Source organism: Galeopterus variegatus, unplaced genomic scaffold (assembly GCF_000696425.1).
Source record: "Galeopterus variegatus unplaced genomic scaffold, G_variegatus-3.0.2 Scaffold938, whole genome shotgun sequence".
In the NCBI taxonomy this organism is placed as follows: domain Eukaryota; kingdom Metazoa; phylum Chordata; class Mammalia; order Dermoptera; family Cynocephalidae; genus Galeopterus; species Galeopterus variegatus.
In genome coordinates, this window is record NW_007727049.1 from 343,171 (window position 1) to 355,701 (window position 12,531).

Consider the following 12,531-nt stretch of genomic DNA (forward strand, 5'->3'; position numbering starts at 1 on the left):
TAATAATTGTCTTTTAGCTATATGAATTTCTGTCCCTTTGACAAAAGTTGGCATTCAGCAGAAGTTTACCAGTTGATTGGGACACACATTATTCCCCCCTACCTTCAAAGAACTTTTTAATCTCATTTAGGAGACAGAATGTACAGTCCTGTGCTGAATAATGTTTCAGTAATCCATGGATGTCATATATGATGGTGGTCCCATAAGATTATAATGGAGCTGGAGGTGTATATTAGGCTGTTCCATCTGGGTTTGTGTAAGTATAATCTTATGTTGTTCACACAAAGACAAATCGCCTAATGACACACTTCTCATCATATCCCTATTGATAAGCAATGCATATCTACTCTAAACACCGACCAATCACTCTTATTGGGACCAGACACACTCCTTTCCCTCTAAAACCCCTACCTTTCTTCACCACGGCCACAAAGTATGATTCATCCTTAAGATTCTGGACCACCTGTAAGGTAGATGGGGTCATAAAGACAATCTGTTCTTGAGCCAAACAGAATAAGCCATGGCATGGAAAAGGAAGGTGGATTTAAGACACAAGAGTGATTAAGGTCTCCCTGGGAACTTGGGGCAGGAAACTGCCCTTTTACCTGGTCACTGAGGAGAATGAGGATGCCCCCAGGGCCCTGGTGAAAAAGACGATGGATCTGACTGGCTGGGAGGGCCAGGAGCTCAGCCAGTTTCCCCACCAGCTCTGCAGCACTGAGTTCATCCAAAGAGATCTCTTGATAAAAACCTGGGGGTGTGGGCAGCCCAGAGACAGTGGTCAGTGTGAGGAGGAGGCCCAGAGTCCAGCTCAGAGGGAACCAGGAATGCCAGAAGGAAGGAGGGGGCAAGGTGACAGCTTCACGGGGTGGGCGGAGGGGAAGAGAAATAGTAAAGAAAAAGGTTTTATTTCATCTCATCCTTCACCTTTCGGGAGTCTTCAGACTGAGGGGAGTCTCCAGTTTAAAGAGGTAGGACAACTACATATGAATAACTGAAACCTAAGTACAATAACAAGATTATAATGTTCCAATCCCACATACTAATGGAATGACAAAGTCAGAAGAAGGTGGGAGATTAGAATATGGTGGAATAAATCCAGGGAGACATCCTGGAAGGAGAGAGGACTAATCTGGTTATGGAAGGCAGAGGAATGCCAAAAAGGGCATCACTCTCTTCCCAAACCAGAGGAGGTTTCATACAGCCACACCTGAATTTCTGGTCTTCTGGAGAGAGGCCAGAACCTCACCTGAGTCGGGGTTCTTAGGAACCTTGTTCTCTTGTCTAGCGGCCTCCTGAGCCACATATAAAGTCAGCCGGTGACGGATGGGCCTGGGCCAGGAAAACAGTCTATGTATCAGCCCTTCAGACCTTAACAGCTCCCATTTCTAGCCCCATCCCTCGGAGAGACCCCCCAGCCTCCTTCCAGGTCACTTGGGAGGGAAGTCATTAAGCAGTTCTTAGGCACTTAATGAATGCTGGGCCCTCAGGGGAGGAAAAAATGAAAAAACCCATCTCTGTCCCCAGAAATTAAGTGATGTAGGTGGGATGGCCACAGGAAGGAGGAGGTCATAGGAACCTAACTTTTCAGATAGGCCAGTCCTGCCAGCCTTGTTCTGTGACCTTGGGTGGTCATTGTCCTTCTTGGGCCTAAATTTCTTCTTCAGTAAAAAAGAGTAGAACTAAGTGGTCTTTAAGGTGCCTTCTGGCTCAAATATCCTGTGAAATACACCCGCTAGGTGAGCTCATACAGTGGAAGGGGACCCTGCCCTGCTTGGCAGTGCCCAGCACCTGGCTCTAAGAGTATTGAAAAGGCGGATCCCGTCGGCAGCCCCGCAGATCTGGATAAGGTCCTGACGAGTAAGCTTCAGCAGATCCATGCCTGCAGAATCAGACAGGGCCAGATTGGGGGAAGAGGCCTGGGATCAAGTGTGGGAGGCAAGGTACACAGTCCATTAGGCTACGAATAGCCCTAAAATGTCAAGACACGAGAGTCAGACTTGGATTCAAGTCCCAGTTCTGCCACTTGCTAGCTGTGTCTTTTGGCCAGTGATTCAGCCTCTCTGGGCCCTGTCCTCAAGGAGTAGTGTATAAATTATTTGAGAGCATACATGAGAAGAGAGCCTAGTACAATGCCAGATAACTCTTAGTCCTCAGTAAAGGTTAGTTGTAAGGCACACGGCAAGCCAAGACAGAGACAGGTTTCTTGCCTGAGTGTTCCACCCTCAGTACCCTACAGGTCTGGTCCCTGCCAGTCGCAAGCCTCACCAGTGAAGTTGGCCAGCGTCCGGCAGTAGCTGGAGAACCGGTGCCGATGCAACCACTGCTGTGTCTCTGAGATGGAGGCTCCAGGGTTCAGATCCTGAGGCATTAAGAGGGTGGTCCAGGTAATACTGTGGACCCATGAACTAAAAGCAAAGGGGAGGGGAAACAACCCCTCCTTTGGGGGGTCTCCAGCCTGAGAGGTGTGGCTCCTTCTGTCCAGTCCTGCCAGGTAAGAGTGGGAATCTGGCTGTACCACATCTGGCCACCAGGGGGCAGGGCCACCCTATTCTGGAGAGTGAGATGAGCTGCTGAGGCTTTGAAAGGAATGGTTGGAGTTGTAAAGGGAAGACTCACCTCAGCTGGGCCACACCCCAAGGTGTCCAGAGGGAACGGTGGTGAGGAACAGAGCCTTCGAGGAGGAGCAGAGGGTCAGGGATTCTGCGGAACAGTGCAGCTCTTCTCCCTCCCCACTCACCCTCCCCTGAGGCTTGCCCTGAGATGCAGAGCTGGCCTGTGTGCTCACGCCACACATTCCCTGCCAGATCTCAGCCACACCCTCAGTCCTTCCCCTTTGCCAATGCCTGAGCAGAGGAGCTCTTTTCTTTACTCTCACCCCAAGGGCTGACGGGAGGTGCTCATCCTGCCTCACCTCTCTGGGGACAGGAGCTTGGAGGAGTTGGGAGAGGTCAGCGCCAGAGGGCTGAGAGCTGGGTGGGGCCCTGCAGTGGGCTCTGGCCATGGTGAACACTGTGGGCAAACAAGCAGCAAGGTCAGCCTGCACGTCCCAAGGGCAGTGGTGGCTGTTCGCACACCTCCCTCCCTCTATTAAGAGCTGACAAGGGACCTGTGGCCTAACAAGTAGACTTGAGTTTCACCACAAAGAAAGAGAACAAACTATCTGGCAGGGCCGGGGAGTCAGGGAAGGCTCGCTGGAGGTGCTAGCCAGGAGCAGCAGCAGCAGGAAGGGAGGTGCTCCAGTCAAAGAGCGCACAGAAGTGAGGTGGCTGTGGTGGTGGGACACAGGACAGGCAGCACTCAAAGGGTAGGCAGGGTAGGCAGGCAATAGGAGGGATCACTGGGGGGCTTTGATAATCCTGGAGCAGTCACAGTCCTTAAGGCCTCTGTTTCGGGACACAGGACAGGCAGCACTCAAAGGGTAGGCAGGGTAGGCAGGCAATGGGAGGGATCACTGGGGGGCTTTGATAATCCTGGAGCAGTCACAGTCCTTAAGGCCTCTGTTTCCCCATCTGTACTTTGAGGATCTGTTCTCCAAACTTCCCCTCCAGCTCTTGCCTCCCCAACACATACCTCCAAGAAGACCGTGCTCTCGCAGGCGGTCTGATACTTGTCTCTCTCATGCAGGGGCTGCTTCTCGATCTTCTCCCGGTCAGTTTTCAGCTTCCGGTCAGCTCCTTTGGGCTACAAGAGGGTGAGAAGAAAGCTTCAGAGACCCCTTCTTTACCTGCCCCCCGCCACACACGCACACTTTAGGAGGCTTTATTGGACAGGCTCTAAGAAAGAGATCATGCTCCACCCCTCTGTGTACAGAAAAGGAAACAGTCCCAGGGATGGGGCACAACAGGCTGAAGGTCCATAGCTGAGCAGGGCCAGATCCCACACAGCAGGGTGACAACCCTTGAGGGAGGAAAAAGGGGCCCCAGTGCTGCCTGTACCTTGAACACCTTAATGAGGCAGCCAGCTGAATGCAGGTGCTCAGGCAGAAGCCCCTTGTCACTGGGCTTAAAGGTGTCAATCTGGAGGCGGAAAGGAACGCCTTTCTCTCCACCTTTCTTCCGAGGCGTGAACTCAGTGCTGATGCAGTGAACCTGAGGTGGAGAAGAAACAAAGCAGGGGGACCCAGGTCCCATCCACATTCAAGGGATTCCACCCCAAACCTGTGAGTTACTTGCCTGTCACCTTTCAGCCACTTACCGCAGCAACTTTCCATGCCCAACCAGTGTCTATTCAAAAAGCATCACTTTATTAGGTTCTTTCCCTTGTTCAGAATCCTTCAATGGTCTCCCATGGTTATGGGATGAGAAGCAAAGTTCCCAACCCTGGCGTTCAAGTACCTTAAAGGGCTGAGTCAAGCCTTGCTGCATGGCTGCTGTCCCTCACCCACCAATGAACCTGCCACCCCCCCCCTCCAGCCAGCTTAATTATGACCCCCAACACACCTGAATAGTTCTCTCTAAAGGCCTCTACCCAAAAAGCTCTCTCTCTCTACTTACATCTGAGCCAAGGCATCCCCTTCCAGGATAAGACCAGATAAAATACAGGATGCCTAGTTAAGTTTGAATTTCAGGTAAACAACAAATAATTTTTAGTATAAATATGTCCCGAGTGTCACACAGGACATACTTATACCAAAAAATTATTTACCTAAAATTCTAATTTAACTTGGCATCCTGTATTTTATTTGCTAAATCTGGCAATCTACTCTCGGAAGCCCTTCTGGCCTGCCACCCCACTGAGCCTGCAGCCTCTGTGTTCTGCCTGGTATTCCTGGGATTCCAAAGGTAAGCAGGGTCTTCCCCTCCATTCACACCCACTGCCCTCTAGAGCCTTCCCTCAATCCTGTGACACACAGGTAAAGGGTCTAACTTTACCAGGAGGAAACCAAGGCTCACAGAGATTATGGGACTTGGGCAAGGTCCATTCTAGGAAGTAGTACAAGTTGCATCATGTCAGCCTGGCTCCTACTGCAGGTGCTTAAACTATGGTGAGCACTCACAAAAAGGGGCAATAGTATTGTTTGGTTATGAAGGGAAATGTATTCAATGTAGAAAGTGTAGAGAACACCAGAAACGTATAAAGAATATATGTATGAAAATGTATACAGAATATATATAAATATATGGCATTTCTCATCACCCCATCTCTCAGCGATAGCTCCTGTTAGCATTCAAGTATTGTTTCTTCCTATCTTCTCTGGGCAATAAGAAAAAACATGTATATGCACACACTTTTTTTTTTTTTTTTAATAAGAATCAAAACCTAAATTCATGTTAGTAGTCTACCTCTTTTTTTTCATGTATATGCACACACTTTTTTTTTTTTTAATAAGAATCAAAACCTAAATTCATGTTAGTAGTCTACCTCTTTTTTTTTTCTTTTTTGGCAGCTGGCCAGTGTGGGGGTCCGAACCCTTGACCTTGGTGTTAGAAGGATGTGCTCTAACCAACTGAGCTAACTGGCCAGCCCTACCTCTTCTTTACTTATAGGAAAGCATCCCTTGTCATTAAATATTTTTCAGAGACATCATTTTAGTGGCTACGTAATTTTTCTATTATTATTATTTATTTATTTATTTTTGGCAGCTGGCCTCTATGAGGATCCGAACCCTCGACCTTGGTGTTAGAACATCGTGCTCTAAGTCTACATAATTTTTATTGTTTGCCTGTATTATAACTTATTTAAAAGTCAATCCTCTTCTGATGGGCATTTTGATTGTTTAAAATCTTTTAATATGAAAACAATGCTGCTTCTATTATTTAGGAATAAAAAAGAAAAGAAAAAAGAAAAACAATGTTGCCATAAACAGCTGGTAAATATATCTTCGTATAGCTATTGAACACTGCTATAGGATAAATTTACTGAAGTGGAACTAGTGGGTAAAAGAGTATGAATGTTAAATTCAATAAACTTTACCTAAGTGCCGTCCTACCTACAGAATGGGTGGGTGCATCAGTTTGCACTCTCAGGATGTAAGAGTGTTTCCTGAACCTTACCGATAACAGGTTTTTTTAAAAGTATTCATCAGTTATATATACACGTAATCTTAATGAGCATTTCTGTGAAAGGATTTGCACTGTCTACATTTGTTGGCATTTTGTATCCTTATATAAATTGTCTGCTCGTATCCTTTGGCCAATTTTCTATTGTGTTTTCATCTTTTTTTTTCATATATATTTTTTCCTTATTGATATATAAGAACTCTTTATATATGTAAAGGGTATAATACATTGTATGCCATATGTGGCAAATATTTGATTTCTCCTTTTAATTTTGACTATGTATTTCAAGCTACTACTTTTTACAAGGCTAAATTTTGCTGTGTGTTTTATAGTTTCTTCCATCACTTTAATGCTTTTTTTGTTTTGTTTTTTTGATGGCTAGATGATATGGGGATCCGAACCCTTGACCTTGGTGTTATAACACTGCGCTCTAACCAGCGGAGCTAACCCCCTGCTCTGAGGTTTAACAAGTCCTTCCCTATGTTGAGATTCAATAAATGTTTGTCCACACTTTCTCTTCAAGGCATTTTATGGCAGTGATTTATTCTTATTGTCACACTCCCCCTAACTCATCTTCCTTTCCCACCTACACTGCCGCCACCCCCATCTGACCTCCAGCCTCTTCCCAGTACCCAGCTTCAGGCTCACCTGCAGGAAGACAGAAGTCCTCTTGATTGGGTCCCAGTGAAACTCCACTGTGTTGAGCTGCGAGGGCAGCACTTGGGGTTCTATCACTCCCACAGAGAGTGGCACATCTGGAAGCAGAAGATGGCAAGGGGGGAGCAAGGCTCAGCACCCCCGTCCACAAGGACTTCCAAGCCAGAAAGCAGACTCGAGGTCTCCCTGGTCCCTCTCTGCTCACCAATGTCCAGGATGCGATCCCCAGGCCGGCTCCACCTCCACCCGTCCAGCTGCTGCTGCTCCGTGTACTGCAGTCGCCGATCATGGAATACCACACGCACCACACTCTGCAGTCACAGGAATGTGTAGCTTGCAGGTCAGAGGGTGCTAAGGCATTTGGGAACCAGTCCCCACGCCTTGGTAGAACAACCTTCCCACTCTCTCTCCCACCCCCAGGAGGAATTAGGACTTAGAATCACTCAAGCTGTGAAACTGGGGAGGTAACCTAGAGACCTTGAGCCTCAGTTTCCCCATCTATAAAATGGGGGAGTTAATGCCTTCCTAGCCTTAGTCATGCTATCCTTTTCTTTGCAGCATGTATCACCGTTTGTAATTGTGTATAGTTTTGTTTGTCTTAATAGAATGTAAGCCTCCTGAGAAAGGGAACTACACCTGTCTCTTTACTGCTGAATCCCTAGCTCAGAATGTTTTCTGGCATAGAATGGGGGCTAAAGAGACAAATTTTTAAGAAAAGGTCATGTGTGTGAATAACACTATGTAAATGTAAGGGCCAGCTCGTGGCTCACTTGGGAGAGTGTGGTGCTGATAACACCAAGTCAAGGGTTAAGATCCCCTTACCGGTCATCTTTATCAGCACCGCACTCTACCGAGTGAGCCACGGGCCGGCCCCTTACCGGTCATCTTTATCAGCACCGCACTCTACCGAGTGAGCCACGGGCCGGCCCCTTACCGGTCATCTTTAAAATAACAAAACCAAACACTATGTAAATGTATTTCTAAATCTCCATTCTGCTACTTACTGGCTCTGAGTCCTTGAGAAAATGCTTAACCTCTCTGTGCCTGTTTCCTTAACAATTCCTGCCCACCACTGAGTTGTGAGCGTCAANGATAGCTCCTGTTAGCATTCAAGTATTGTTTCTTCCTATCTTCTCTGGGCAATAAGAAAAAACATGTATATGCACACACTTTTTTTTTTTTTAATAAGAATCAAAACCTAAATTCATGTTAGTAGTCTACCTCTTTTTTTTTTCTTTTTTGGCAGCTGGCCAGTGTGGGGGTCCGAACCCTTGACCTTGGTGTTAGAAGGATGTGCTCTAACCAACTGAGCTAACTGGCCAGCCCTACCTCTTCTTTACTTATAGGAAAGCATCCCTTGTCATTAAATATTTTTCAGAGACATCATTTTAGTGGCTACGTAATTTTTCTATTATTATTATTTATTTATTTATTTTTGGCAGCTGGCCTCTATGAGGATCCGAACCCTCGACCTTGGTGTTAGAACATCGTGCTCTAAGTCTACATAATTTTTATTGTTTGCCTGTATTATAACTTATTTAAAAGTCAATCCTCTTCTGATGGGCATTTTGATTGTTTAAAATCTTTTAATATGAAAACAATGCTGCTTCTATTATTTAGGAATAAAAAAGAAAAGAAAAAAGAAAAACAATGTTGCCATAAACAGCTGGTAAATATATCTTCGTATAGCTATTGAACACTGCTATAGGATAAATTTACTGAAGTGGAACTAGTGGGTAAAAGAGTATGAATGTTAAATTCAATAAACTTTACCTAAGTGCCGTCCTACCTACAGAATGGGTGGGTGCATCAGTTTGCACTCTCAGGATGTAAGAGTGTTTCCTGAACCTTACCGATAACAGGTTTTTTTAAAAGTATTCATCAGTTATATATACACGTAATCTTAATGAGCATTTCTGTGAAAGGATTTGCACTGTCTACATTTGTTGGCATTTTGTATCCTTATATAAATTGTCTGCTCGTATCCTTTGGCCAATTTTCTATTGTGTTTTCATCTTTTTTTTTCATATATATTTTTTCCTTATTGATATATAAGAACTCTTTATATATGTAAAGGGTATAATACATTGTATGCCATATGTGGCAAATATTTGATTTCTCCTTTTAATTTTGACTATGTATTTCAAGCTACTACTTTTTACAAGGCTAAATTTTGCTGTGTGTTTTATAGTTTCTTCCATCACTTTAATGCTTTTTTTGTTTTGTTTTTTTGATGGCTAGATGATATGGGGATCCGAACCCTTGACCTTGGTGTTATAACACTGCGCTCTAACCAGCGGAGCTAACCCCCTGCTCTGAGGTTTAACAAGTCCTTCCCTATGTTGAGATTCAATAAATGTTTGTCCACACTTTCTCTTCAAGGCATTTTATGGCAGTGATTTATTCTTATTGTCACACTCCCCCTAACTCATCTTCCTTTCCCACCTACACTGCCGCCACCCCCATCTGACCTCCAGCCTCTTCCCAGTACCCAGCTTCAGGCTCACCTGCAGGAAGACAGAAGTCCTCTTGATTGGGTCCCAGTGAAACTCCACTGTGTTGAGCTGCGAGGGCAGCACTTGGGGTTCTATCACTCCCACAGAGAGTGGCACATCTGGAAGCAGAAGATGGCAAGGGGGGAGCAAGGCTCAGCACCCCCGTCCACAAGGACTTCCAAGCCAGAAAGCAGACTCGAGGTCTCCCTGGTCCCTCTCTGCTCACCAATGTCCAGGATGCGATCCCCAGGCCGGCTCCACCTCCACCCGTCCAGCTGCTGCTGCTCCGTGTACTGCAGTCGCCGATCATGGAATACCACACGCACCACACTCTGCAGTCACAGGAATGTGTAGCTTGCAGGTCAGAGGGTGCTAAGGCATTTGGGAACCAGTCCCCACGCCTTGGTAGAACAACCTTCCCACTCTCTCTCCCACCCCCAGGAGGAATTAGGACTTAGAATCACTCAAGCTGTGAAACTGGGGAGGTAACCTAGAGACCTTGAGCCTCAGTTTCCCCATCTATAAAATGGGGGAGTTAATGCCTTCCTAGCCTTAGTCATGCTATCCTTTTCTTTGCAGCATGTATCACCGTTTGTAATTGTGTATAGTTTTGTTTGTCTTAATAGAATGTAAGCCTCCTGAGAAAGGGAACTACACCTGTCTCTTTACTGCTGAATCCCTAGCTCAGAATGTTTTCTGGCATAGAATGGGGGCTAAAGAGACAAATTTTTAAGAAAAGGTCATGTGTGTGAATAACACTATGTAAATGTAAGGGCCAGCTCCTGGCTCACTTGGGAGAGTGTGGTGCTGATAACACCAAGTCAAGGGTTAAGATCCCCTTACCGGTCATCTTTATCAGCACCGCACTCTACCGAGTGAGCCACGGGCCGGCCCCTTACCGGTCATCTTTAAAATAACAAAACCAAACACTATGTAAATGTATTTCTAAATCTCCATTCTGCTACTTACTGGCTCTGAGTCCTTGAGAAAATGCTTAACCTCTCTGTGCCTGTTTCCTTAACAATTCCTGCCCACCACTGAGTTGTGAGCGTCAATTAAATGATGGACTTGAGAGGGTTCTACTTGACAATGACATCACAGTGAGACATTGGCTTCCTGCCCAGAGGACCAGTCATACCTAGCTTTTGCCAGTTCTGGGGAACGGAGGTACCTACCTTTAGCAGCTGGGGGCACTGAGCAGCATCGCCCAGCTTGGGGTTGAAGAACATCCGCACCTCATAAGACTGGCCTGGGAAAGATAAAAGGGATGTGTGAGCCCTACTCTGAGTGTCAGAGTGGCACTTACCAGCTCCAGCTCACCCTGGCCCCAGCTTCCAAAGCTTGCTGCCCACCAGCCCCTTCCCTTCCCCAGACCCAGCATACCCTGGTTCAGGTAGGTGAGGGTCTCCTCCTGCTGCTTCATGGCCGGTGAGGTGGCTGCACGGAGCACATACTGGAACACAGGGCACGGTGGCTCTGCACCGGGGATGCTGGGCAGCTCTTCCTGCTTCAAGTAGGGCAAGGGCAGGGGCTCCCTGCCAAGGGGAAGAGGGCACTGCCCACTTTCTGCCCTGTTCACCCCATCCTCTAAGGGGCTTTGACTCTTTATGCCAGACCCTCCCTCTAGGGAACTTATAGTTTCCTGCAACAGGCATCCCAGAAGCAACAAGGGCCTAAGGGACCCCTAAACTCCATATACATTTGACCACTTCCCCCACTTCTATAGGAGCCAAAGAGCAGGAACCCCATTCCCTTTGGCTTGAAAGAGATGGCCCTACCATGTCTCCCCCCGCCCCCAGCTTTAGACTGGGGCCTTCCAAGGGGACAGGGAGATCTGGCCCTTACCTGAGCAGGCTGCCATGAGTCCCCGGGTACACCTCCCCAGGACTGGGCCACAGGTGCTCCGGCTGGTTGTGCCAAAACAGCATCTCAAAAAAGAAGCAGGGCCAGCTGCGTAGCAGTGGGTTGGGCTGGACCACTGAGCCTCCCACCCGGGCCTCAGCCTTTATATGCAGCAGCAGCCCCATGTAGGGGTGGGACAAGGCCTGGGGTCTGTTATTGGCTGGGCACTCAGGGCTTCAGGAAACTCAGGACCTGTTGGTGCAGCCCAAGTTCGGGGGAATCAAGAGCTGGTGTCCCCAAAGCTCCCCACCAATCATTAACTTGAAGGGGAGATGGTGGTGCAGCAAAACAAAGTCACAGGATGGACATCCACTCCCCTGCTGGTCCCCAAGAGGCCCAGGGACAAGAGGAGCACCCTCAGTCTTCAAGACTGGCCCCTAATCCATAAGCCATGCAGAGTCCTGGAAACCCTTAGGCCCAGGCACCTCACATGGCCCCATGGGAGGAGCCTGTCCACTCTAGGGGATGAGACAAGCAGACACACAGTGGTGGCAGGGCACCTGTTCTTTTGCTGGGGGCTGCCTGGCTAGGGGACTGGAGTTTACAGAACACAGCCTAGCTTGTTGTGGAAACACCCCAGGGGGTGGTGCTGGGAGGAGGGGAAGGTATGCTGGGAGTGCCCCCTACTAGGGCAATCTAGAAGCGCTAGTGGGGCTGGTCTCTTTGCCCCTTGCCTGTCCTGGGGTGTGGAGCAGGCTGTGTTTACGCACAAATACAGTCTGCCTGGGGGAGGGCTTCCTTCCCCACCCTCAGCACCTGTTGTCACTGTACACAGACAGCCCCAGCTCTCTTCACCCACCTCCCACTACTGTGTTTGGTATAAACAGACCTGGGGCCTTGAAGAGAGCAGAGACAGAGCTCTAAAATGTGGCTTGACCTCACGTGACCCTAGCTATCCAGGCTTCATGATTTTTTTTTTTTTTTTTAAAAGATGACCGGTAAGGGGATCTTAACCCTTGACTTGGTGTTGTCAGCACCATGCTCAGCCAGTGAGCGAACCGGCCATCCCTATATGGGATCCGAACCCGTGGCCTTGGTGTTATCAGCACCGCACTCTCCCGAGTGAGCCACGGGCCGGCCCAAGGCTTCATGATTCTTAGGGGTCTGTTTAGGAGAGAGAGAAAGCCAAAGATGTTCCCCTTCCCCTGGGCTGGCATCTCCCTCTCCAGGTACCTGGGCCCTTGGTCCATACATGCTTTCTCCTCCCATGAGGCCATGGAATGAGGGGAATAAGGAGGAGCCATGGGGGGATGGAAACATTCTTGCCAGTGGGGATGGAAGAAGCCTGAGTCCCTGAGATCCCCTCCAAGACTGTGAGAACCAACCCCTGGCCCAAAGTTGGAATCGGATTTGAGGCCAGGAGGGTTTGAGTAGAATCGGATTCTACTCAAATCCTCCAAGAGAGGGCAGAGTAGAGTCCCAGGAAGGGCAGTGTGGTGGAGGAGTAGAAAGGGTCCCTCAGGGGCTTGGTCCAG

The 12,531-nt window shown here is 47.9% G+C and overlaps 1 protein-coding gene across 1 annotated transcript in view; it reads right to left on the reverse strand.

Annotated features, from left to right (window-relative positions):
• LOC103591201 (transcription factor CP2-like protein 1) overlaps positions 1–11,082 on the reverse strand; it is a 12,052-nt gene extending 970 nt beyond the window's left edge. Inside the window, exons 1-13 of the mRNA XM_008573604.1 lie at positions 11,000–11,082; positions 10,538–10,689; positions 10,330–10,403; positions 9,381–9,486; positions 9,167–9,273; positions 3,939–4,091; positions 3,574–3,684; positions 2,915–3,012; positions 2,269–2,408; positions 1,792–1,882; positions 1,250–1,332; positions 606–751; positions 412–463 (exon numbers count right to left, since the gene is read on the reverse strand). Of these exons, the coding sequence (XP_008571826.1) occupies positions 412–463; positions 606–751; positions 1,250–1,332; positions 1,792–1,882; positions 2,269–2,408; positions 2,915–3,012; positions 3,574–3,684; positions 3,939–4,091; positions 9,167–9,273; positions 9,381–9,486; positions 10,330–10,403; positions 10,538–10,689; positions 11,000–11,082 (1,396 nt within the window). The remainder of the gene's footprint in view (positions 1–411; positions 464–605; positions 752–1,249; positions 1,333–1,791; positions 1,883–2,268; positions 2,409–2,914; positions 3,013–3,573; positions 3,685–3,938; positions 4,092–9,166; positions 9,274–9,380; positions 9,487–10,329; positions 10,404–10,537; positions 10,690–10,999) is intronic.
• Between the last annotated feature and the right edge of the window lie 1,449 nt (positions 11,083–12,531).